This window comes from Gopherus evgoodei, chromosome 3 (genome assembly GCF_007399415.2).
Source record: "Gopherus evgoodei ecotype Sinaloan lineage chromosome 3, rGopEvg1_v1.p, whole genome shotgun sequence".
NCBI lineage: Eukaryota > Metazoa > Chordata > Testudines > Testudinidae > Gopherus > Gopherus evgoodei.
The window spans coordinates 215,277,151-215,299,249 of record NC_044324.1 but is presented as its reverse complement, the minus strand read 5'-3'; the positions used below and the strand labels follow the sequence as shown (position 1 = coordinate 215,299,249).

At 44.0% G+C, this 22,099-nt stretch overlaps 1 protein-coding gene across 2 annotated transcripts in view; it reads left to right on the top strand.

The window, feature by feature from the left end:
* The window catches only part of PLCB1 (phospholipase C beta 1), a 662,054-nt gene that overhangs the window by 435,855 nt on the left and 204,100 nt on the right, over positions 1 to 22,099 (top strand). For both annotated transcript variants that reach the window (XM_030558021.1, XM_030558022.1), the window contains exons 5-9: positions 573 to 652; positions 6,701 to 6,754; positions 7,755 to 7,830; positions 18,692 to 18,792; positions 20,541 to 20,707. In XM_030558021.1, coding sequence (XP_030413881.1) covers positions 573 to 652; positions 6,701 to 6,754; positions 7,755 to 7,830; positions 18,692 to 18,792; positions 20,541 to 20,707 — 478 coding nt within the window. The remainder of the gene's footprint in view (positions 1 to 572; positions 653 to 6,700; positions 6,755 to 7,754; positions 7,831 to 18,691; positions 18,793 to 20,540; positions 20,708 to 22,099) is intronic.

Here is a 22,099-nt window from a genome sequence, read left to right as displayed (position 1 = left end):
TCTGTATTTCCCTGCCGCTGTGGTTTCTTTTGCATATTTCTCAGGTCAGTGCAGAGGGGCCCATGCGAAATCTATACTTTCGTTTTGACCACATATCTTAAGGGGAAAGTACAGTATCGTTGCCTAAATATGTTACTTCCCTGTAGATCATTAGTTTGTAGTGATGTATCCACCACGATGGTGGACATCACACAGTCATAGGTATTTTTCTGTGGGCCTGATTCACAGTCCATTGAAGTCAGTGAAAAGACTGCCATTGACTGCAGTGGGATTTGCATCAGGCTCTATATGATCATATTTGAAATCTCTTTTGAAACACACGAGTGTCAGATAATATCCCTTTTAAAGATAATGTCCGTAGCAAAGTTTGTGATTTATGCGTAATGAAAAAGACAGGCCCTTAGTCTAGAACTTAAGCTGTGCTAGGAAATGCATGTTCAGGCTTTTATTAAACACTTTCTGTTAATAATACTCATGTTGAAACTATTTGCCTTCATGACAATAAAGGTCTAAACAGGCACCTTTGAGAAACTGCATCTGGGCTACATCAGCTGTAATTTATATCTCCCTAGGAATGGACGGACGAAGTTTTCAGTTTGGCAACAAATCTGCTGGCGCACAACATGTCGCGGGATGCATTTCTGGAAAAAGCGTAAGTAGCCGTAATATTTATTGCCAAGGGTGTTACTCCTTGTTCTGAGTCCTTTTTCCTTTTTCTTTCGTCAGCCTTCTTACCATCTATTGTTTATACTTTGTTGGCTTGTCGGTTCTGTAAACATGGATTTTCCTCTCTTGCTGAGTTAAAAAAACTGATATCTAAAAAAACCCCAGGGAAATATGGTTCCTTTCACCCACTATTACTTAGGAGATGTGGCTGGAATATACTTTTGAATGCCATTGCATTCTTCCTGTCACACACACAGGGAGTGATGTCAGGTCTTGGCACTGCTGCTTAGGGTTAAAAACAATGAATTTCAGACTGACCCACTTCTCTGGGTTTTTTTTTCCTGTGCTATCTATTATTAGTCAAAGAATGAGAAGTACAAGATTTCCATTTTCCTCCATCTGAACCCTCAGGTCTTGGTACTCAGCAGAGAGAAACTGTGAATCTGTTCATCTAGATTCATTGGCACACGATACATTGATTCTGAGTGTTGTAGGACAAAGTACAAAAGGTGTTTATGAGAAGTTCATAAAAATGGCAGACACTTCGCAAATTAAAGAAAAATAGTTGAATAAATCCACGATTACCAGGTGTCATGTGGATGATGAATGCACAGACAGAGATAGTTTTGTTTAAGTGACAGTGCTGAAAACTTCATGATAGAGCCTGCCACATTAAGACGATGATTCCTGGCCAGTGTTACCTTACTTGCGTTATCCTGTTCCAAAGAGAACTGCATTCAAAGTTCAGGCATACAAGCCCCTATCGAAATGCAGCTCCTGTTTTCCAGAGCTTGCCCCAGAGGTTTGCTTGATTCATTTACTGAAATGATTGCTATTTGTGGGGCTCAGAGCATGACAATTTTGATTCTTCTTTGAGTGATAGTCCTTATTGTATTCCATGGTGGATTATGCATGTGCATCGTGCACCCGGAGTCGGAGAATTTGAAAGTGGTGTCTGTTGGTCTGTGCATGTGCCCTGACTCACCTCATGCTTCTATCTGAGGTGATAAAGGATGGGATGGACTGACTGCATCTTCAGTTTCTTCTCATTGCCTCATGGTCTGGGTTGGAACCTCCAAGGTCCTCATCTCTGATGCAGCTCTAATACTTTTAATTGTACATATGTTTATCAGTTTTAGTCATAGATTTGATAGTTCTACTTATTTTCCTAATTTTAGAAGTTTAACAGTTTTAACAGTTTAGAATAGAGTAGAATTTGGGTACTGAACGCCAGTCTTCAGTCCTTCCGAGTCAGCAACAACCTCCTCATGCAACCACCAACACAGCCTCTACTGCCTGGGAGAATCTCACATCACAGCTGGGTGCAATATGTGTCAAACTTTCCCCGGCCATACCTGAGAAGTTTGAGCAATATGGCCTTGTATACACTACAGAGTTAAATCAACTTAAGTTTCATTGATGATCATATGTTGCTTAAATTACTCTGGTTATGCATGTCCACACAATGCTCCTTGTGTCGGCAGAGCATGTCCATGGTTGGTGCTCTTGCATTGACAGATAGAGCACTGCATCGTGGGTAGCTATCCCACCATGCAACTCGCCACCCTGTGCCGCTGGGAGATCTGGGAATGGATCACAGTTCCCATGGGGGCGGGCTCACTGTCCCATTATACAATTCTTTCCGTCCCATCATTCCATGGGCTTCTGACTTCATTTTGTACCACTTTTGAACAGCCCCTGTAAACTGTGCGCCTGCCATCTCTGCCTGAAAGCGTGGATCCTGCACTACTCTCCAGTCTTGTGATGAACGTTATGAACACAGTGCAGCTGATCTTGCCGTATTTCATGAGCTGCAAATCTGATAATGACCCCATGGTGTCTGCCCTGCTGTGTGCTGTGGAAAGAAACAATTCAAGATTTCTGTTGGCATTCACAGTCACCTTCCTTGTTGATATCACTTTGGCAAGAAGGGTTGGTGAACTCAGAACTATGATGGCAGATCCGCCATTTACAATATTCCACAGGCATAAGGTCTCTTTTTGCCTATGCCCAAAATTTTTACCAAAGGCAGTCTCCCTATTTCATATTAACCAATCCATTCACCTACCTATTTTCTTCCCGAAACCGCACACATCCACAGAAGAACGTAGACTCAATTCCCTTGAGGTCCGACAGGCTTCAGCCGTTTACCCGCAGAGAACAAAAACAATCAGGAAGTCCTCTAGACCATTTACTGAGGTAGCAGAGAGAATCGGGGGGACACCATCTCCACCCGGAGAATCTCGAAATGGATTTCTATCTACATTAAACTCTGCTACCAGCTGTGAAATCAACCTCTCCCCGTGGTGGGTATGGGCTCATTCCACTATTGCTCAAGCAATGACCACAGCATCCCTTCAAGATGTGCCTTTCATAGACATATGTAGAGCAGCCACGTGGAGTTCTGTCCACACGTTCACAACACACCACGCCTTGGTGCAGGACTCGGCAGTTGATGGCACCTTTGGCACAGCGGTTCTCTGCACAACCCTTCCATCCTCATCTTTGCATCCTCCTTCCACTTAGATATTGCTTGTGAGTCACTCACAGTGGAATACAATAGGGACCATCACTTGAAGAAGAAGACGAGGTGACTTACCTGTAACTAGAAGTTCTTCGAAATGTGTGGTCCCTCTCTGTGTTCCACTTCCTGCCCTCCTTCCCCTCTGCTTCCGATCTGTCACATTCATGGTGGAGAAGGAACTGGAGACACGGTTGGTCTGCCCCTTCCTTTATTCCCTTGGACAGAAGCACAAGGCAAATCAGGGCGTATGCACAAACCTGCAGACACTACTTCTAAATTTTTCAACTTCACGCTTTGCATGCAAAAGCCACAGTGGAATACAGTTAGGGACCACACATCTCAAAGAACCTCCATTGACAGATAAGTCACCTCTTCTTTCAGCTCTGAGCTCATAAACTACTAACACTAGACTGGATTGCACATGGTAGACACAACTCTGTGTTGGGGACAGAGCAGAGATGCACTGGCTCTAGGGGAAGCACAGTGTGTGTGTATGTACAAGGGCACACAAATTGCTACAACTCTTAAGATGTGTAGAATTGCAGGCAAGCATGGTATCTCCATACCTTTTATTTTTTCCACTATTTAATAGCTCACTTAGGTGCTGTAAGATTTCCAGGACCCTTAAGCACAGATGCCCGATGACAATTACTCAAGGTATCTTTGACTTTGAAGATTAAAGATTCCCCACACCCCATTATAATTACAGTCCTGCATAAAGTGGTGATCATAGTCCTATTAGAATCATGTCATCCAATTTTAAAATGATTGAATTAGAGCTGAATTATAAAGGCATTTTCCTCTTTTTGGCATCCAACCTTCATAATGTCCAAGGTGTATTAATAAAATGACTCAACAGTTTTCCTGTGATCAGGTCACATGAGGTAAAATAGGGTTAGACTGTGGTATAAAAAACAGGCACCTTGGATTTAAATCTCTGTTTTCTTTGTTATAATTGTGCAGTACAATTTTGCCTTTATTATTGGAGTACGTAGCAAAGGCTTAACAGGGGCTGACATGGAGACCTGGGATAGGTTTCAAATCCTGGGTCTGTCATTCTCAGAGCCATCAGTGAGCTACTGAAGTAGCATGTTTAGCTATTGAGGGTGATAATATCTCTCAGCAGCAGCCCTTCTAGCCAGTAATGGAGCAGGAGTAACATCAAGATCTTCGAGGAGGGAAGAATTGTGGCTACAGAGCAAGGTAAAATGGTGTGTCCTCAGGTATTCCATAAAACTTTCCGAGAAGTCCTGGGAGAAGGAATCCTGATCAGGATTGGTCAGGCTTGTTATAACACCAGTGTTGCTCATTCTTGCAATACCATCACAACAGTTGAAGGTTTCCATAAAGAACACAGCTGAGAATCTCAGCTTTCATTTAACTAAAATGTAAATTTCTAGCTCTCTTGGTTTCACTGAAAAGCTCGTAAATGTGAACTCAGGACCCCGTAAAGCTGAAAAAGCAGAAGGCAATGAAAAAGAACCCCAAGTGTATGCATATTTTTAAAATTCTTGTGATTTCTAAGCCAATCACAGATCTTGTAACGTTTGGGTTTGGCAGTACTGTGTAGCACAGGAGCTCTGGGTTCCTTGGTATATCTCTAAAGGCAAGGATTTGTGGAAACACCTAACAATTATTACACAGGCTACGGTATTAGAATTTGCTCTGGTTTTGATAGTGTTGCCAATTTCTGATTTTGCAAATGCCAACCCCAGAAAAGCAGGGGCAGGGATGTTAATTATATTCTTTATGTTATAAAACATGCAAACAAAAAAACCCTAAACCCAAAAGCTTCCCCCAAAAGCTCTGCTATTGTCAGACAAAGGGTTGATGCGTTAGATAGATCCTTACGCAAGTAGCCCTCACTCACATGGGCAGGCCACAAGGAAGGTCTGATCTAACGCCCACTAGAGTCAATGGAATGACTCCCATTGACTTCCGCAGGCTTTGGATCAGACCCTGTTTGTGTGAGTGAGGATGTGCATGGCTTGGGGAAAAAAAGAAATGTATTCTCATCCCGATGTTCCAATGGGCATGGCATGGGAAAAGCTGTGAGAATTGGGATATAAATATACTCTAAAAGGTCAGTCCACGTAGTGCACTTAGTTGCCTGTATGTAGGCAACTTTGGTAGATAATTAATAGTTTTGTGCACCAGAAAAGCATCGGTGCTACTTTATCCCATTTATTTATCACACAAGGCTTTCTGGCTGATGCAAATTAAGTGGCCAGACTGTTAGTCAGACTCCTTTAGCACATCGATTCTAAGTCTTTGAGAAAAAAGAACAAGGAGGACTTGTGACACCTTAGAGACTTGCAGATGTATTTGGGCATAAGCTTTCATGGGCTAAAACCCACTTCATCAGTTTCACGCTCTCACTAGTGCCAAGATGTTTAATTTGCATTGGTTTGACTTGTTTTCATCTGACTAATGGTATGAAGACCAAGGGCCACGTTATCCCTGGTTCTTCCACAGGTGTGCAGTGGAGGGGACCAGGGACAAAGGCACACACAGGGACAGTTACAATCCCTACTAGCCCATGGAGAAGGTCTGGCACAGAGTAGGGAGCAGGCTGCACCATCTCCAGGAATGGGGCTGCTTGCTCAGTATCCCTGTGAATCAGTGAGCTGGAAGTTGTACCTCCTGAGGCATATTCTCTCCTTCCCCTCTCCCTGGGATGGGCTATCTCTGCACCACTCCCAGTGCAACTAGGCCCACATTTTGCCTCAAGAAAGAAATTATTTCTAGGGTGCTTAAAGAGGGTTATAATTAGGAGTAACGAGATGCAAGTAAGCAAAAGAAAATTTAAATTTAGACTGGATATCAGGCAAATTTTCCTAGCAGAGAAAGCCATGGGGCTGTAGAAGTTTTCCAAAGGAGGTGATGGAAGGGTCCGTTACTTAAACATGAACTCAGCAAAGCAGTGGGGAGAAACTCTCACTTAGCAGGAATTTTAACTGATTTGGTGGGTCATTCCATTCCTAATCTAACAGTAGGTCATCTCTGGATCTAGACGTTGGATTGCGGAAACCATGCCCGTGTTAGCTTAGTCAGAGCTAGCTTGCTAAATGTAGCCACAGCGGCTAGCTATTCTGAATATTATCCCATCTGAAACCCTAAACACCTACTTAGGATAACTAGCCCTGCCCACTACCATAGCTACACTACACCAGCTTGATCAGAGCTGGCATGGGTACATCTCCTTGAGCTGGGAATGACATCTTCCAGCTCCAGTGTAGAGAGAACCTCTGATTCTGAGCTTTTCTATGTCAGTGTTGTGGATTTTCGTTTGTATTCATGTGTACTGCTGGTTTTTGGATCGCTCCATATGAAGGCCGGCAATATTTCTCACTCACCGTTGATGTTTGTTAATGTCCTGCAAGATTTTTCAGACAGTGCAAAATGAGAGAGTAAAACTAGCAAACTAATAGAAACAATAGGATTGAGCTGTAAGAATATTTGAAAAGCTTTTAAAAGGAAAAATACATTCTCTTAGTTTTTTCTTTACAGTTACACAAAACTGAAGCTGCAAGTCACTCCAGAAGGACGTATTCCTCTGAAGAGGTAAGTTCTTCTCTCCTTTATTGTTACATTGGGTCTTTCAGACTTCTGTGTGTAATTTTAATCTTTAGAATGGTGCTGGTCTGTCACCCCTTTGACTGAAATCGGTTTGTCCACGCAGCATGTATATAGCACAGCTAGCAATGCAAGCTACTTCCTGACTCCTGTGTCAGTGTGCTCCACCCTCAGCTATCCAGACCAGTTTTGGTGGAGCAGGAACCGGTGCAGTCTTCATGGGCTATGGGTGAAGTCTATGGAGGTTGCACTTCTGTATCTGATGCTAAGACTACCTGGCTAAAATACCAAAAGGGAAGGATGTTCCAGTGGTTAGGGAGCTAGGTTCAAGTCCCTTCTTTGTCCTAGATTGCCTGTGTGATTTTGAGCAAGTTGCCTAAACTATCTGCACCTCAGTTCCCCATCTGTAAAATGGGAATAATAGCACTGCCCTACCTCAGTGTTGTTGTGATGGTGAATATATTAAAGATTATGATGTGCTCGAATGCTGCAGGGATGGGGAGCCATAGAACTATGTTAATTACCTGTTGTGATGATGGCTATTTTGGTGGGAATGCTGGGAAGTGGGCTGACGTTGCCCAACTAATTTAATACATGCCACGGAGCACCCAACAGATGGTAGTGTTGATAACTACCATTCTGGATTGGATCTGAACCGGTGACCTAGCAGTGAAAGGAACTGAACTCTCCTTCAGGCCTCTTTCCGTCCTCATCCTTTCCATCCCTTCTATGACTACTTTCTCCGTCAACTCCCAGCCTGCAGTGTTAAGTGTTTATCTGATTGGAATATTTTGATTTCTTTTCCTTTTTTGTTGAAGTGTTTCTGTTTTCAAGACCTAGCAATGAAACAAAGGATGAATGCACAAGTTTTCCAAAAATGTCACTTTGCTGGGCAGTCCATTAGCCATACACAGCTTGTACCCATATAATACAGAACAGTGTGATGTGCCTGTGAACAAATCCCTGCTTGTTTGTTTCCATTTTGCAGCATATACCGCTTGTTTTCCGCTGACAGAAAGCGAGTAGAGACTGCATTAGAAGCTTGTAGCCTTCCATCTGCCAGGGTAAGCATTCAGATATCTTCTTGGCCTGCTCTGACGTGTTGCCAATTCATAGCTGATTCCAGGAGTGTTTTCCCAGGGGCTGAGCATGCCCCTTGAGATAGGCCCAAAGAACAGGCCCTCAGCCAGCGGCGCTTCCTCTCTTGCACAAAAGATATCCCTGAATTCCACAGATGGCTCTCTGCAAGTCAGAGCATCTTTGTCGAGGAGTTGGGAAGGGAATGGAAGGGAGTGTAGGTGAGCTGGAGGGAAGGGTATAAGATTGTGTGCCGTCCGCCGTGGAGATGCTATGAGAATATAATACAGTCACTGACTCTATTACAGACCTTCAGGGCTAGTTTTCACTGCAGTAAGAGCAGGAGTACTTGTGGCACCTTAGAAACTAGCACGGCTGCTACTCTGAAACCTTTCACTGCAGTGTTAACTCAAGGTATAATTGCACAGAACATGACTCCCATCCACACACAAAAGGCTCTAGGTCAAGTTAAGTGGTGCTTTAAACTTGAGCTAGTGAGCCTGGGGACATGGGTAAAATCTTGAGTACAGCTGACACTGGAGCTAGTAGGGACACAGCTGCTCTGCGCTGCATTCTGTAGTGCTAATAAAACTAGAGCTGGTTGGGAATTTTCTGGCGAATCTCTAATATGTCAGAAAGCAATGTGTTAAAACCGGAGCTGTTCCCAAGAAGGGGTTGATATGGATGAATCTCCCAAATGGAAAACATTTTGAAAAAGAAATACAAAACATCCCATTTTGATGTTTTCAAAATGAAGTTTGGGTTTTTAATTTATTCAAAATGGTAGTTAATGTATACTAAAAATGTTATTTTGTTAAAAAAGTCAAAATCTCAATGAAACATTTTGAAATTATCAAAGCCCTTCGATTGCCCCAATCCAACGTGTTTTTTAGATGCTCAGCTGATGGAAATTGTTGAGATCTTGATTTTTCATCTCATTTTGGGATGGGGAAAAAAATCCCAAAATCGCAGTAGCTCTCAAAGGATGGGGAAACTGTTTCCCACCCAGCTGTAAATGCACTCACTCTGTGCTGCAAATCTAAACACTTTCTGCATCTCCAGTGTTGTTTGCTGTGTGATTTGTTCTCACTTGAGCTAGGATAACTCAAGAGTTAACTCAAGTGTGGCTAACTCGAGCTCACTCTGCAGTGAAGGTCAGCCTGTAGTCTCTCCAATGTAGAAGAGACCTCACTTTAACAGAGGGATGCCAGGAACAGCTGCCACCAAGGTAGTCCCTAGCTGCCTAGCTCCAGTGGAGACCTGCAGAAGCACAGAGCTGGCCTGCAGATGGCCCAGACTTCTTGTGAACACTCAGACTGTGTTTGGGGCCTGGTTCCACAGCTGATTCCTGTGGGAAGGGCAACTCTGGTGAATAGCAACAGGGCAAAACTCCACAAGCCACGCCTCAGAGACCTCATCTGCCCCTGGTTCAATCAGACCCTCAGATATGTCAGAAATCTAGGGGAAAATGGATATAAAAAGATGGAAAGAGGCTTTGGGAGCTTTTTGCAAGCAATGTATGTAAATATTTGCAAAACATATGTAAAGATTATGGAAATCTAAACTGATTGTGAAAATAATGCGCTGTATACTTTGCCACGAACAACAAATATGTGATTGTTTTTCTACCTTCTTATTTGTTTCTTTAAAAAAGGAATGTGTTTGAGGTTTGTTTCCAGGATTGCTTTTTATTTAATTGGCAGTGCAGTTAGCATTTAAGATGAGAGATTCAAGAATCACTCATTTGATTTAATGTATCTGTTTACTGAGTGGTAATAAGGATAAAAATGATTTCTTAACTCTCACCGAAAGAAACATAAACATTAGAGTACTTGAAGGAAACCACAAGCTCTTCCTGTTATTTATTTAAGTCAATAGTCAACTTTATTTAGAGGTTGCTGTATATTTTTTGCCGGGACACCTTTTGGAAAATTATTCATAGTATAAGGTAGATCTTTTTGTTCAGGACAAAAAATGCTGTATTACATGCAGTAAAGAAAACTCAGTTGATTATCCTGGAAATAAAATCTTTTAAAAGAAACACTGTTCCATGACCAAATCCTCCATGAAAGAGTAAATCCCACAGAGTTGATGGGAAATTTTACTGTTTTGACTTCTGCTCTTTCACCTGTGTTCCCATTTACTTGAACAAGCAGGATTCTGGTCTCTCAGCTTCCAATTTCTGTGATATTTTAACCCATCTTGTGTCCTGCAGACGTAAAGTTTAGGCTAGTACAGGGTAAAGTTGAAACTCATACAGGATCTCATTCAGATATGTGAATAGCATGGTATCCTCCTTGGAAAAGTGGAATTTGTTTATTTAGTGTATTTTTAATGAAGGATGACGGGGCACCCAGAGCATTGGGTGAGTGTCTTTTTATATATTTTCTAAAACTCCAAAGAAAGATGTCTCTCCATGATGCATAGGAAGGACATTTAAGATATACACTAGGGAAGCGTCGGACTCATGGACTGAGATTTTTCCAAAGTGAGAGTGTGATTTTGTGCTGCACTTCTAAGAGACTGTAAAAGCCCCTAAGGCACAGCAAAAAAAAAAACAAAAAAACCAAAACAGACAGAAAGAAAACCCTGCAGCCCTGGGGGAAAAGGGGCCTAGGTGGGTTTAAGCCTCTTTTGCACCATCCTGATTCTAGGTTGCTTCAGGGGCTGATATGGCCCCTGGCATGTAACTTAGGCTATGGCTATACTGGAGAGCTTACAGCGGCACAGCTGCACCAATGCAAGCCCTCTAGCATTGCCGACATGAGAGAGCTCTTCCATTGGCTTTACTACTCCAGCTCCCATGAGCGGCAGCAGCTATGTCAGTGGGAAAAACTCTCCTGCCAGCAAGCGCTGTCCGCACTGGTGCTTATGTCGATATAACTTATGTCACTCAGGGAGGTGTTTTGTTCATACCCCTGAGCTTTATTCACACCCCTGAGCTCTATTCACACCCCTGCCGACATAAGCTGTAGTGTAGTCATAGCCTCCTCCTTAGGAGACTGCCCGGGTTATAGTAGTCTGAGCTGAGCTGCCTATAGGTGACATCTTTGCACAGAACTCCTGTAGTTGTGTCGACTATAGGCCTAGGCCCAGCCCCTGATGTGCCCCCAATGCTGCAGCTTGGTTGGAGGGCACCTCCCAAGACCATGTGTAGCTATCTTACTTAGTTCCTGGGAATTCTCCTGCACCTGGAGCAGGGGTTTTACAATCTCTTTATGCTGCTGTGGAATAATAATAGGAAGGGGTATCTCTCCCTAAAAGCCTAAAATTCAGCTCTTCTGTTCATACATAGGCCCCGAGAAATAAGGGCTTGATCCTGCAAGGCGCTGAGCGCTCTCACCTCGCTTCTGCAAACACTTAAACATGTGCTCAACTGAAGCATATATGTAGTCCCGTGAAAGTCAATGTGATGATTCACATGCTTAAAGTAAAGCACCGAAGCAAGTGCCTTGTGGGTTCTGGGTCAGAGTGCTCAGCACCTTGTGGAAGTGCCTAAAAATGAATTTAAGAGCTTGTTGCCTGATTTTCCAAATCCTTGAGTATCCAAGCAGCAAATATTGAAGTCAGGGGAGTGAAATTTTCAAAAATGCCTGAGGGGATTAGGTGTCCAACTGGAAGTTAGGCATCCGACTCCCCTAGGCATTTTTTAAAATCTCAGCCAGGCTTGTTGAAGTCAATGGGAGCTGAAAAGTGCTCGGCATGCTTCAGATATGAAGTTTATAGCTTTACTTTAGGCACTTGCTTTTCAAAATCTTGGCCTCGGAGATTGTTTTCTGCGCTCCATTGAGCATGAAAAATGGCCATGAATGTAAATATTCACCCAAAAATAAAACAACTGGCTACTGAATCCTATCATCTGGATAGCTGTTGTGCTGTTAAATTAATAGAGGAATGATACAGATGCTGCAAAAGCAAGTGGGATTCCAGACAACTAATAAATTATCAGTGCCTGAAAAGAATAGAGGGCCTTAATAACAAAATAATATTGAATGCCAAATATACAGCAAATTTAGAAACAAGGAATGTTTTTCTGCAGTGCAAAAAGTAGGGCAGATTGTTCAGAGAACACAGAAAGAGCTTCAGACCAAAGGTCTGTGGGTGGCTCCACTGATATCTGACTCGCTCTCAGGCCAGCATGTTGAAAGGGACGAAATATTTTAAATGTTTTTGACGGTGAGGATTTTGCTGTCCAAATTTAGAGAGTGTCTAAAATTGTCTCTTGGGTTGTAGAAGCTATTTGAGCCAAGCTTTTATCTCCTGTTTTGATCGTTGTGTCATGTGCAATACTGAGCATATTGGCAGGGGTGGCGAGTTGTATGGGCCCGCGGTACCTGTGCTCCAGGAATATTCAAAGCACAGGGGCCTGGCTCCACCAGTGTTTGGCCCCACCTGCCGCTCCTCACGCACGTCCACCGGAGTGTCTCTCATTCCTGCCTGTCACCCCCGGGTGATTTAAAAGAACCCAGGGGCCACCGCTGACACCACCGGCAGCGCAGTGGGGCTAAAGTGGTTTCCTTCCTGCCCTTGTTCTGCGCAATGTGCCACATGTCAATGTGGCCCCTGGGGTGGGTGTCTCTACGCACTGCCCCCGCCCCAAACACCGACTCTGCCATTGGAACTGCAGCCAATGGGAGCTGCGGGGGTGGTGCCTGCGGGCAGCAGCACGCGGAGACCCTCCGGCACCCCTCCGCCTCTCCCGCACCCCAGCCCAGAGTCCACACCTTGCATCCAAACTCCCTCTGAGAGCCTGCATCCCTCACCCCCTCCCACACCCAAACTCCCTCCCAGAGCCTGAACCCCCTCCTGCACCCGAAACCTCCTCCCGCACCCAGACTCCCTCCCAGAGCCCACACCCTCTCTTTCACCCCAACCCAGGGGCAGGCAAACTTTTTGGCCTGAGGGCCACATCGAGTTTCGTAAATTGTATGGAGGGCCAGTTAGGGGAGGGGGTCATGGCCCGGCCCCCACATCCTATCTGCTCACCCCTCTGGGACTCCTCCCCATCCAACCCCTCCACTCATTCCTGACAGGCCCCCCGGGACCCCTGCCCCATCTAATCACCCCTTTTCCCTGGCCCCTGACTGGCCCCAGAACCCCTGCCCCTGACTGCCCCCTGCTGCCCCGTCCAACCCCCCCCCATTCCTGACTGCCCCCCCAGGGACCCCTACTCCCATTCAAGCCCCTGTTCCCCCTGACCACCCCAACCCCTATCCACAACCCCGTCCCCTGACCACCACCCCAAACTCCCCTACCCTCTATACAACCGCCCCCGCCCCTTCATCATGCTGCCTGGAGCACCGGTGGAGTGAGCACCTGGAGCCAGGCCACGCCACTGCCAGCACCACACAGCACAGGGACCAGGTCAGGCCGGGCTCTGCAGCTGCGCTGCCCCGTGAGCTCACAGCCCCACCGCCCAGAGCATTGCACCGGTGGTGGAGTGAGTGAGCAGATGCTGCTGGGGAGGGGGGAAAGCAGGGGAGGAACCGGGGGCTAGCCAGGAGCTCGGGGGCTGGGCAGGACAGTCCTTCAGGCCAGATGTGGCCCACAGACTAGTTTGCCCACCTCTGCCCCAACCCCCTGCCCCAGCCCAAAGCCCGCACCCAAACTCCCTCCCAGAGCCGTAGGCAGGTGTGGGGATGGGGTGGGGCAGGACTTGGATCCATTCTGGGCACCACCAAAAATTGTACAAATCTGCCACCCCTGCACATTGGTGGTGGTAAATAAATAATACATACATTTCATACTTTGTTTCCATCCAGTGGCTTGCCTAGGTAGGTTTTTGTATGATTGTGGCTGTAAACGGATGGAAATTCAAATGCAGCTCTGAATTTGAACCAAATTACATGCAAAAGGGGACAGAAATGTAGCTCTCTGGTCATCAGGAAAGTTCCCCATCCTGCAAAGTGCAAAGTGCTGAGTGCTCTCAAACTCCCATTAAAACCAATAGGAATGGAAATCTATGGGAATGTAAAGACCCTCACAGCGGTGATGTCAAAATTGCCCCTATAAGAAATACTTACTCATTTAGTGAAGCAATGGCATACTGTAATTGTCTATTGTCTAGTGAGTTTTCAGATGCAATGGAAATTGAGGTACATGCTTTACTGCAGAAAGCCTTACGTTGTTCTGTTTTTTTACGAATGTATAGCAGTCAGATTTGGGAGAAGTGCCTATTGTCAGCTGTGGTACAATTCTTTTTAGATGTTGTGCATACCACTGGTAAGGTATTTTTTGCCTGGTTCTCTCTAAGAACCGTAATTAGGTGTAGCAACTGCCTACAGATTATGCCCACACAAGCATTCAGAAATATTATAGTGTGCCAAAACAAAGAGTGTAAAAAGCTTTTAGATACTCAGCCCTATAGAACTGTATTTTTCAAGAATTGTCACTCTTTATGATGGATTGCGCTCCACAATATTTTGAGTTAAATAGGGGTGTCACTACATCTGAAGACTGAATCAGTTCATTTGAAGCATTTTCTCCACTTGCTATGGAAACGCAAACGTACGTTAACAAAGCAAATAATTGTGTCTCCATTTGTCACCCACAATGTAAGCAAACTTATGAGAAAGTCCAGCTTTGGTTATTCATAAAACATTTTGTATCCATCAGTGAAAAACAACTGATTTTTTTTTAATCCAGAAAAAAAGAAACCCAAAAGTTTTGTCGAGAAAGCTTTGCACTCTGTAAGCATGCTCCACATACAGCCAGCAATTCATTCAGTCTCGCCACCTAGACAGGTTCAGTTTGGATCAGTTCTTTGATTGGTGGCTGTATTGGGTGATCACTAGATTCTCTTCCTTGTGAATCAGTAGTGCACCAGTGCCCCACCGCTGTGCTTTCAGGGGAGCCGAAGATTTAATAACATGCCATTGAAATGATCACTGAATTTGGGAGCGAAAAAGATCATCCTTGTGCCCATGTCCCCACAATGCATTGGGGGTTCGTGCATGTCAACAAGATTTCACCCAGAGCCGTTGGGTCAGATCTTTGTCCCAATTCAAGTCACTCTTTTACCACTCCGTCTTCTAAAGGGGCAGCTGGAGATTCCTCTGGCTGGGTGAGGCTGGAGTGTTCTGTGCTCTACCTATCTCAGGTTCCTCGGGGACTGTTGGACTGTTCCAGCCAGCATAATTTTGAGCAGCTGGGTGACTGCTCTAGCTTATGTTGGGCGGAGGGGGCTGCTTTGGCCACTGGGGAGATGGACAGTTCACTTGTAGCTACATTTCATCCCCACACCTCCATCCCAGCTGCACCGAGTATGAATTTGGTGAGGATTTGCCTCCATTTCAGCAATGGGTTTGATCGTTTTAATAGATTTTTGTGTATTCCTATTCTACTTCCCTTTCCATCTGCCCTGATTCCAACTAGCGTATGGGTTCTGGGCACTGACTGTCCAAAGCCACATTCTGATTGGTTATGTGTGCCAATCAAAATGCTACATGCCTATGCACCAATACCAGGTAGTATGCAGGAGGGAAGCTCATCACTGAGAAGAGCGAAGTGGCTAAGGGGGGAAAGATACCTAGTGACAAATATAACAGGAGATTTAACCCACTGGTCACTGTGTCCCCCTCTGCCCAGTCCACAGAGAATGTGGGCCTGTTGCTATGTAATGACTTCCATCTTTGCTGACAGCAGGGATTCAAATAGAGATCTCCAGAGCTAAAAGTTGGAGTCTCTACAGCAGTGGTCCCCAACATGGTGCCATGGTGCCTGCCAGGGCATTTATGTGTGCCCGCCTAGTGCCCAGCAGGGAAAAGAAGCCATAGCCCTGCGCCTGTCGGGGACAGAGAACTCAGGTTGCAGGCGCAGTGTTCTCTGTTCCCAGCAGGTGCGGGGCCTGCCTAGTGCCCGGGAGGGAAGAGAAGCTGCGGCCCCATACCTGCCCGGGAAAGAGAACTCCGGGGCTGCAGGCGCCGGTGCTCTCGGTCCCCGGAAGGCGCGGGACCCACCTAGTGTCCAGCAGAGGAGAGAATCTGGGGCCCCGCGCCTGCTGGGGACAGAGTACTCGGGGGCTGCAGGCACCTGTGTTTTCTTTCCTCACAGCTTTTCTCTGGCTTCTCTCTTGATTCGAGATTTTTTTGGGGTATTATTTAATGTACAAATACAAAATAAGTCTTGAAAAATTGTTGGTGCCTGCCACACTCTTCTGAAAACATGAATGTGCTACTGGCCACAAAAAGGTTGGGGACCACTGCTCTTGTGGTAAAGATCCAGGCTAACTGGTATTTATAACAGACTTACATCCTCTGTATATTGGAGACAGACAAGGACACATCACACACCATAAGTGGTGGCTTACACACTTCCTCTACTCTTTGGAGCATCTGAGGCCTATAACTTTTCAAATCTCAAGATGGGGGCTGTCACACAGACGTTGTAGGAGTGGAGTGTTGAAAAGAGGAGGCCTTTGAGAAGGAGATGAAGAAAACATCCCAGTCCCTCAAAGATCCATACTTTCCCTTCAGTCCTGAGGCACCATTTAGCTCCCTTACAATTAGAAAAATGACACTGAGGACTGTTTAATACACCCAACTTAGGTGTTTATAATAGAAAATGTATTGAAGGTGGCTGTGGGGCCACAAACTGGTGATGAAAAGGTGTCTGGAGAGCAGGAAGGAACAGTTCAGGAAACCTAAGGAAACAAAAATGAAAAGAAGTTGGGAAAAAATGAACAGCCAGTTAAGCATAATGAAAGTAGCTCTGTGTTTGTGTGAGAGAGCGAGAGAGAGAGAGAGAGAGAAATACATTTCCAGTTTCCTCAGCAACAGTATGTGCATATAAAGGCATGTTACTTTTTTGTGGTTGTGCATATAATTGGCTTATTTTGAGATGCTTTTGCTGCTCACACCATGTGGAACTGATTGGAGGATTATAGGGTCTGAGGCATGGCAAGTGTGTATTGGGGAGAGAGGTGTCTCGTTCTGAGCCTCCGTGTGCCACAGACCCTAGGAGTTCGGGGCTTTTATTACTATAACTGAGGGCATGGGCACCTAGGTGGTGGAAAACCCACCCAAAGGAGGGTTGCAGAGGTACAAGGTGCAGGCAGTTCCTCTTTTGTCACAGAACCCTGAGCCAGCCAACCCTAAAAGTGAGTAGGGAGGAGATGTGACCAGGACAGTGGGGAGTATACTGGTCAGCACATCCCCTAAGCAGCCTGCGGCGCTGAGCTTTGGATGTTCCCTCTCCTAGCAGAAACATCAAGGGAAGGTGCTGATACAAACACCCATAGGTGACTGGCCCTTGGGACTCGATGGATCCCACTAATGCAGGGGAGGGGAGGACAATCACACTTCTGGCACATTTTTACCAGAAAAATATTGAAAAGTTCCCTTCCTTCTAACAAAAGCTTGAATAGACACTTCCGGTTCCCTTGGCAACGGTGCTAAACAGCACAATAAATAATAATAATGATTTCCTCTGTCGGCGGCTTGCTTCTGACACAAGTGGGCTCAGCAGCATTTCCAGGGAAATGCCTTTGCATCCGATCCCAAAACCGTTTCTTCTCACTGATCGGAATCATGTACTTAGTTTGGAAGTGTCACTTGATACTGTAGTCCATCCACAGGCAAAATACCCAGTGCCTTCTATGTGGGTGGCTCACATGAAGAGAATTCAGGATCAGGTCCTTGATATGTCTATTCCACATTTTTGCATTTTCAGTTTTGACCTCTACACAATGATTATTTTGCATGTCCTCCTCCTTTCTCAGGAGAGTTCAGTGGACTGATGCAAAGGCAAAGGTCAAACGATGTGAAGCTACTGGCCTGCATTATGGCTTACATCGTCATTTAAACCTCCTCTCTACCTTTTCCCTGCCCCAATGGGTGCATGGAGGGAGCAGCCCCTGCTCTTCGCTGAGCTCAAGGACTGTGATTGGATGGGCTCTTCAACAAGTGTCAAATAGGAGGAAAGCTCTTGCATCCACCTGAGTCCCATGCAAGGGCCAATCACAATAAGGCTCAAATCTTCTATACTGTAATAAAATACACCATGCATAAGAGCAAACATAACAATCCTATTCTTCTGGAAAAGCTCTATAGAATATATAATAGAGATTATAAAAATACCATGTAGAAATAGTTATATAATTTACTCTAGAGACTTATCAAATTTAAGAAAACTTTCTTTCCATAAGTTTTGGAACCATTCTGCAGAATTCTGTAGTATTTTCTATTAAATTATATTGGATGTTAAAACAAATGAACAAAAACTTTTAGAAAAACTAGATTCCATAAACCTTTTCCAGAAGAATAATATTTATCCATGTGTCCTGAGTAAATAGCGGGAAATATTTGTGCTGTCCTTGGACAAGACCAGGGTATTAATTTTTGCTCAGGGTTCCAGTTCATTCCCTGGTTCTTCACATGCTCCAAGGAGTCAAGTAACCTGTTGAAGCTCTAGTAAAGTATCAGTTCGCTCCCCCTTGGGAAGGCTGGGAGGTGCAGCCTGGGTTCGCCCCATTCCCTGCCCCTAACCACTCCCCGCTCACCTGTGTGGAGTTGGAATTAGCGGCTACATGGAGGCTGCTCCCTCACCCATTCTGTGGTTAGCTCACATAAGGGCAGAAGGGAAAGTTTTGTGTCATCTTACACTTCTGCATGGGTGCATAGGGTAAAAGATAATCATGTCTAAGGGAGGACATAGTCATACAACAAATCACCCAGTTATTGAAACTGAGACTTTTTTATTTTTTGTCAAAAGATATATATTCTTGAAAACTGCTCTGTTATTCAAGAGAGTTGATTATTCTGCAAAAGGAAATAATCTTGTAATGACCTGCTTATAAACAAAATGTGCTATTTCTTTACTTTAGTGTGTTTTTCCCCTCCTATTTCACAGAATGATTCAATCCCTCAAGAGGACTTCACCCCGGAAGCATACAGAGTATTCTTAAACAATCTCTGCCCTCGGCCTGAAATTGACCACATCTTTTCTGAGTTGTAAGAAAAGACACTTTTTTCCCCCCTCCTCCACTGATTTTCTCTGGTAGCGATGGCAAAGTAGTTTATTTAGGCTGCAGCATCACAATGACTGCCAAGAACAGATTTCCATGTCAAGCAGGATTGTTATTTAACCTGGGAGGTGAATGTACATCAAAAGTTGCTTCCTCTAAGCTTTACCCACTGTCGTTAATGGCCAGAGTTTTACAGTAATTTATTCCTAGAGGAATAGAACTGCTGGGACTTGTTTCTCAATATGGATTATGATAGTTTAAGCTTCAGTGAGAAAAAAGGAGGGGAAATGATAAGCATGAGAACAGGCATTAGAGATCAGTGTATAGAAACCACTTGAAGACTAATTAGGAGTTGGAGTAAGAATACAATGGCGTTTAGGATTCATGCATGGTGCAGTTAGAGATCATATGCCTCATTACAGTGTAAATTAAATTTTCAAACAGCTGTGTTTTTGTCATTTCGTATTTTCAGTTTCTTAACGCATGAAAGCCATACAACTTTAGCTGAACTATTTCACATCTTCTTTTTCTGAGATTAGGTCAGTACAGTTTTATGTTTCTTTAGTGAACCTCACGAACCTTTCAGAATTAAAAAACTTACTTTGGTTTCACTGGCATTCCTGTGTGCATCTTGGTCCGCCACAAGATATTGACTACTTCTGCAGCAACCTGCTGTCTCACTACTACTGGAGAGAAATACAATCCCAGACTAAGTAGATGCAACACTCCATGATTTCACCAAATGTTACACCCGCTTACTCCAGAGCTAAATTTGGCCTCTGGTAAGCAAGCAAACAATGGCATGTGGTGGTACGGCTACTCCTCCACGATTTACTGTACTTCTCAGCTCCAACACAGCCTCTTCTCCTATTATTTATGGAGCAGAAAAATGGGGCAAGATGGTAGCCAAGTGGATGAGATGTTAGTTCCCAAGACACCTAAGACACATCCCAAGAGCCATCAAAGCAAATCCATGAGCTTATATTTGAAACCTGTGTGTTCTTGCTCTGTTCGTCTTTTTCTCCCCCAATCGATCGGGTGAGATTTTCAGAAGTGTTCAGCTTTGGCCAAACTATCCTCCCACTGAATTTAATGGGAAAACTGCCACTGATTGCAATAGGAACAGAGTCAGGCCACCGATAAATGCTTTCGAAAATCTCACATATAGTGGTGTGTTCAGAGGTCCATCTACACAAAGCCTGTTGCAGGGCCATAGCCTGAGATTTTTCAGCTTCTTGTGTTGGGATCTGTCTTTTTTTTGGCCTGTTTTGTAAAGTGCCTAGCATCCTTTGAGGGCCCCGTAAAACAATCACATAATAGTATAATAAAATCCTCCAGCAGGAGAACCTAATAGTTAGGCCTGGAATGCCAATGGAACTTAGGAAACAGGCTCAGTAATTCAGCATTTGATTTCCTCTCATTTAAAAAAAAATACTTCCATCCAGTACAGGAATCTAGGAGTAGAGTTTTCAAAAGTTCTCAGCGTTGGCCTAATTTTCTTTCACTGACATCAACAATGCTGAGCCCTCTCACTGATAAGTGTTTAATGAAGAACGTTTGCCATACACAGTCATAAAGTAAATGAGTTTGGAGACTTAGCAGAACATAACTTTTTGTTGCCTGGTAGTTTGAATCTTGTTTCTGTTTCCATGGGAAGTTGCAAACCATTGAACAAGAATGCAAGGGCAAATATTCTAATTTCGTTTCTTTTTTTTAACCATCATTTTTCTCTAGCGGTGCCAAGAGCAGACCATACCTTACTGTTGATCAGATGATGGAGTTTATAAATTATAAACAACGTGATCCACGGTTAAATGAAATCCTTTATCCGCCGATGAAACAGGAGCAAGTTCAACAACTGATTGAGAAATATGAACCCAATAATGCTCTAGCAAAAAAAGGTCAGTAGTTTTGATAGTTTTGCTGTATTCTGTTTCTGGCTTGAAACAATGGACGAATTATACTAGAGCAACACACTGGAGCAGACATTGGTTCAAAGTCTAATCCCATTTCCAAATGGCTGATTTTAGACTTTGCAGGCTTGTGAGACTTGCTGTAGTTAATAGTCCAATTAATTTTGTTGGAACCAAAGTTAGGAAGGATGGGTTGGTTTCCGTTTGCTTTTCAGTATGTATAATTGATAGTTCAGAACAGTTCCTCTGATATGTAAATTTCAGCACAAGCAGCACTATGACAATAACTGTTTTCTTGCATATGAGATGTTTGGAAAATGCAAAACGTTATAAAACAATCAGTGGTATTGAATCTGAGAAAAAGAATTCTATTGCCTGATAATTGTAATAACAATAATAGCACAGCCATCTATTTGCTGATAAGGTGGTTATACAAAGCAGGCATTGGTTATAGCAGAATGTGCTTTTTTGTCTTAATCACAGAAAATTCTCTTTTGAAAATCTTGAACGTTGTTTGGGCTCAGCCGGGCATTTTGCCAAAAGCTCAGTGAAATCCTATTCCACTCTCAGCAGATAGACTTTTACTACCACCCTGAGTCTTAAAATAACATTGATTTTACACATGCATCTTGTTTTATTCTGATTCATATGTCATACCGTCTACCTCCTTTTCAATTGTGTTTATATCATAGAATTTTTATGGGTGTGGGAATATCCTGAAAAACAGATCTGATGTGAAAAAACATAGTTTAATTCAGAGAGACGGGACCCAGTCCTACAAGTTGCTAACCCTCTCTTCAGAGTGCTGAGTACCCTGAATTCCACACCCTTATCACTTACAAGGGTCAGATTCAAACTAGCCATCAAAGAGACAAAGCCTTGGAGCCTCGATTTAACGAAACTCTCAGGGCCTGATCCTCATTTACACTAAGACCAGTACTTTGATGCCAATTTTAATGCCCCTTTATACTGCCAAAGGGGGTGTTAAGGCCAAAGCAGACCGCAAAGAGTTACAAAGGGATCTCACAAAACTGGGTAACTGGGCAACAAAAAGTCAGGTGAAATTCAATGTTAATAAATGCAAGGTAGTGCACACTGGAAAACATAATCCCAGCTATACATACAAAATGATAGGGTCTAAATTAGCGGTTACCCATTCAAGAAAGAGATCTTGGAGTCATTGTGAGTAGTTCTCTGAAAACATCTGCTCAATGTGCAATGGCAGTCAAAAGAGCTAACAAAGGAAGGAATATATAACAAGACAGAAAATATCATAATGCCTCTATATAAATCCATGGTATGCCCACATCTTGAATATTGTATGCAGATCTGGACATCCCATCTCAAAAAAGATATATTGGAATTCGAAAAGGCACAGAG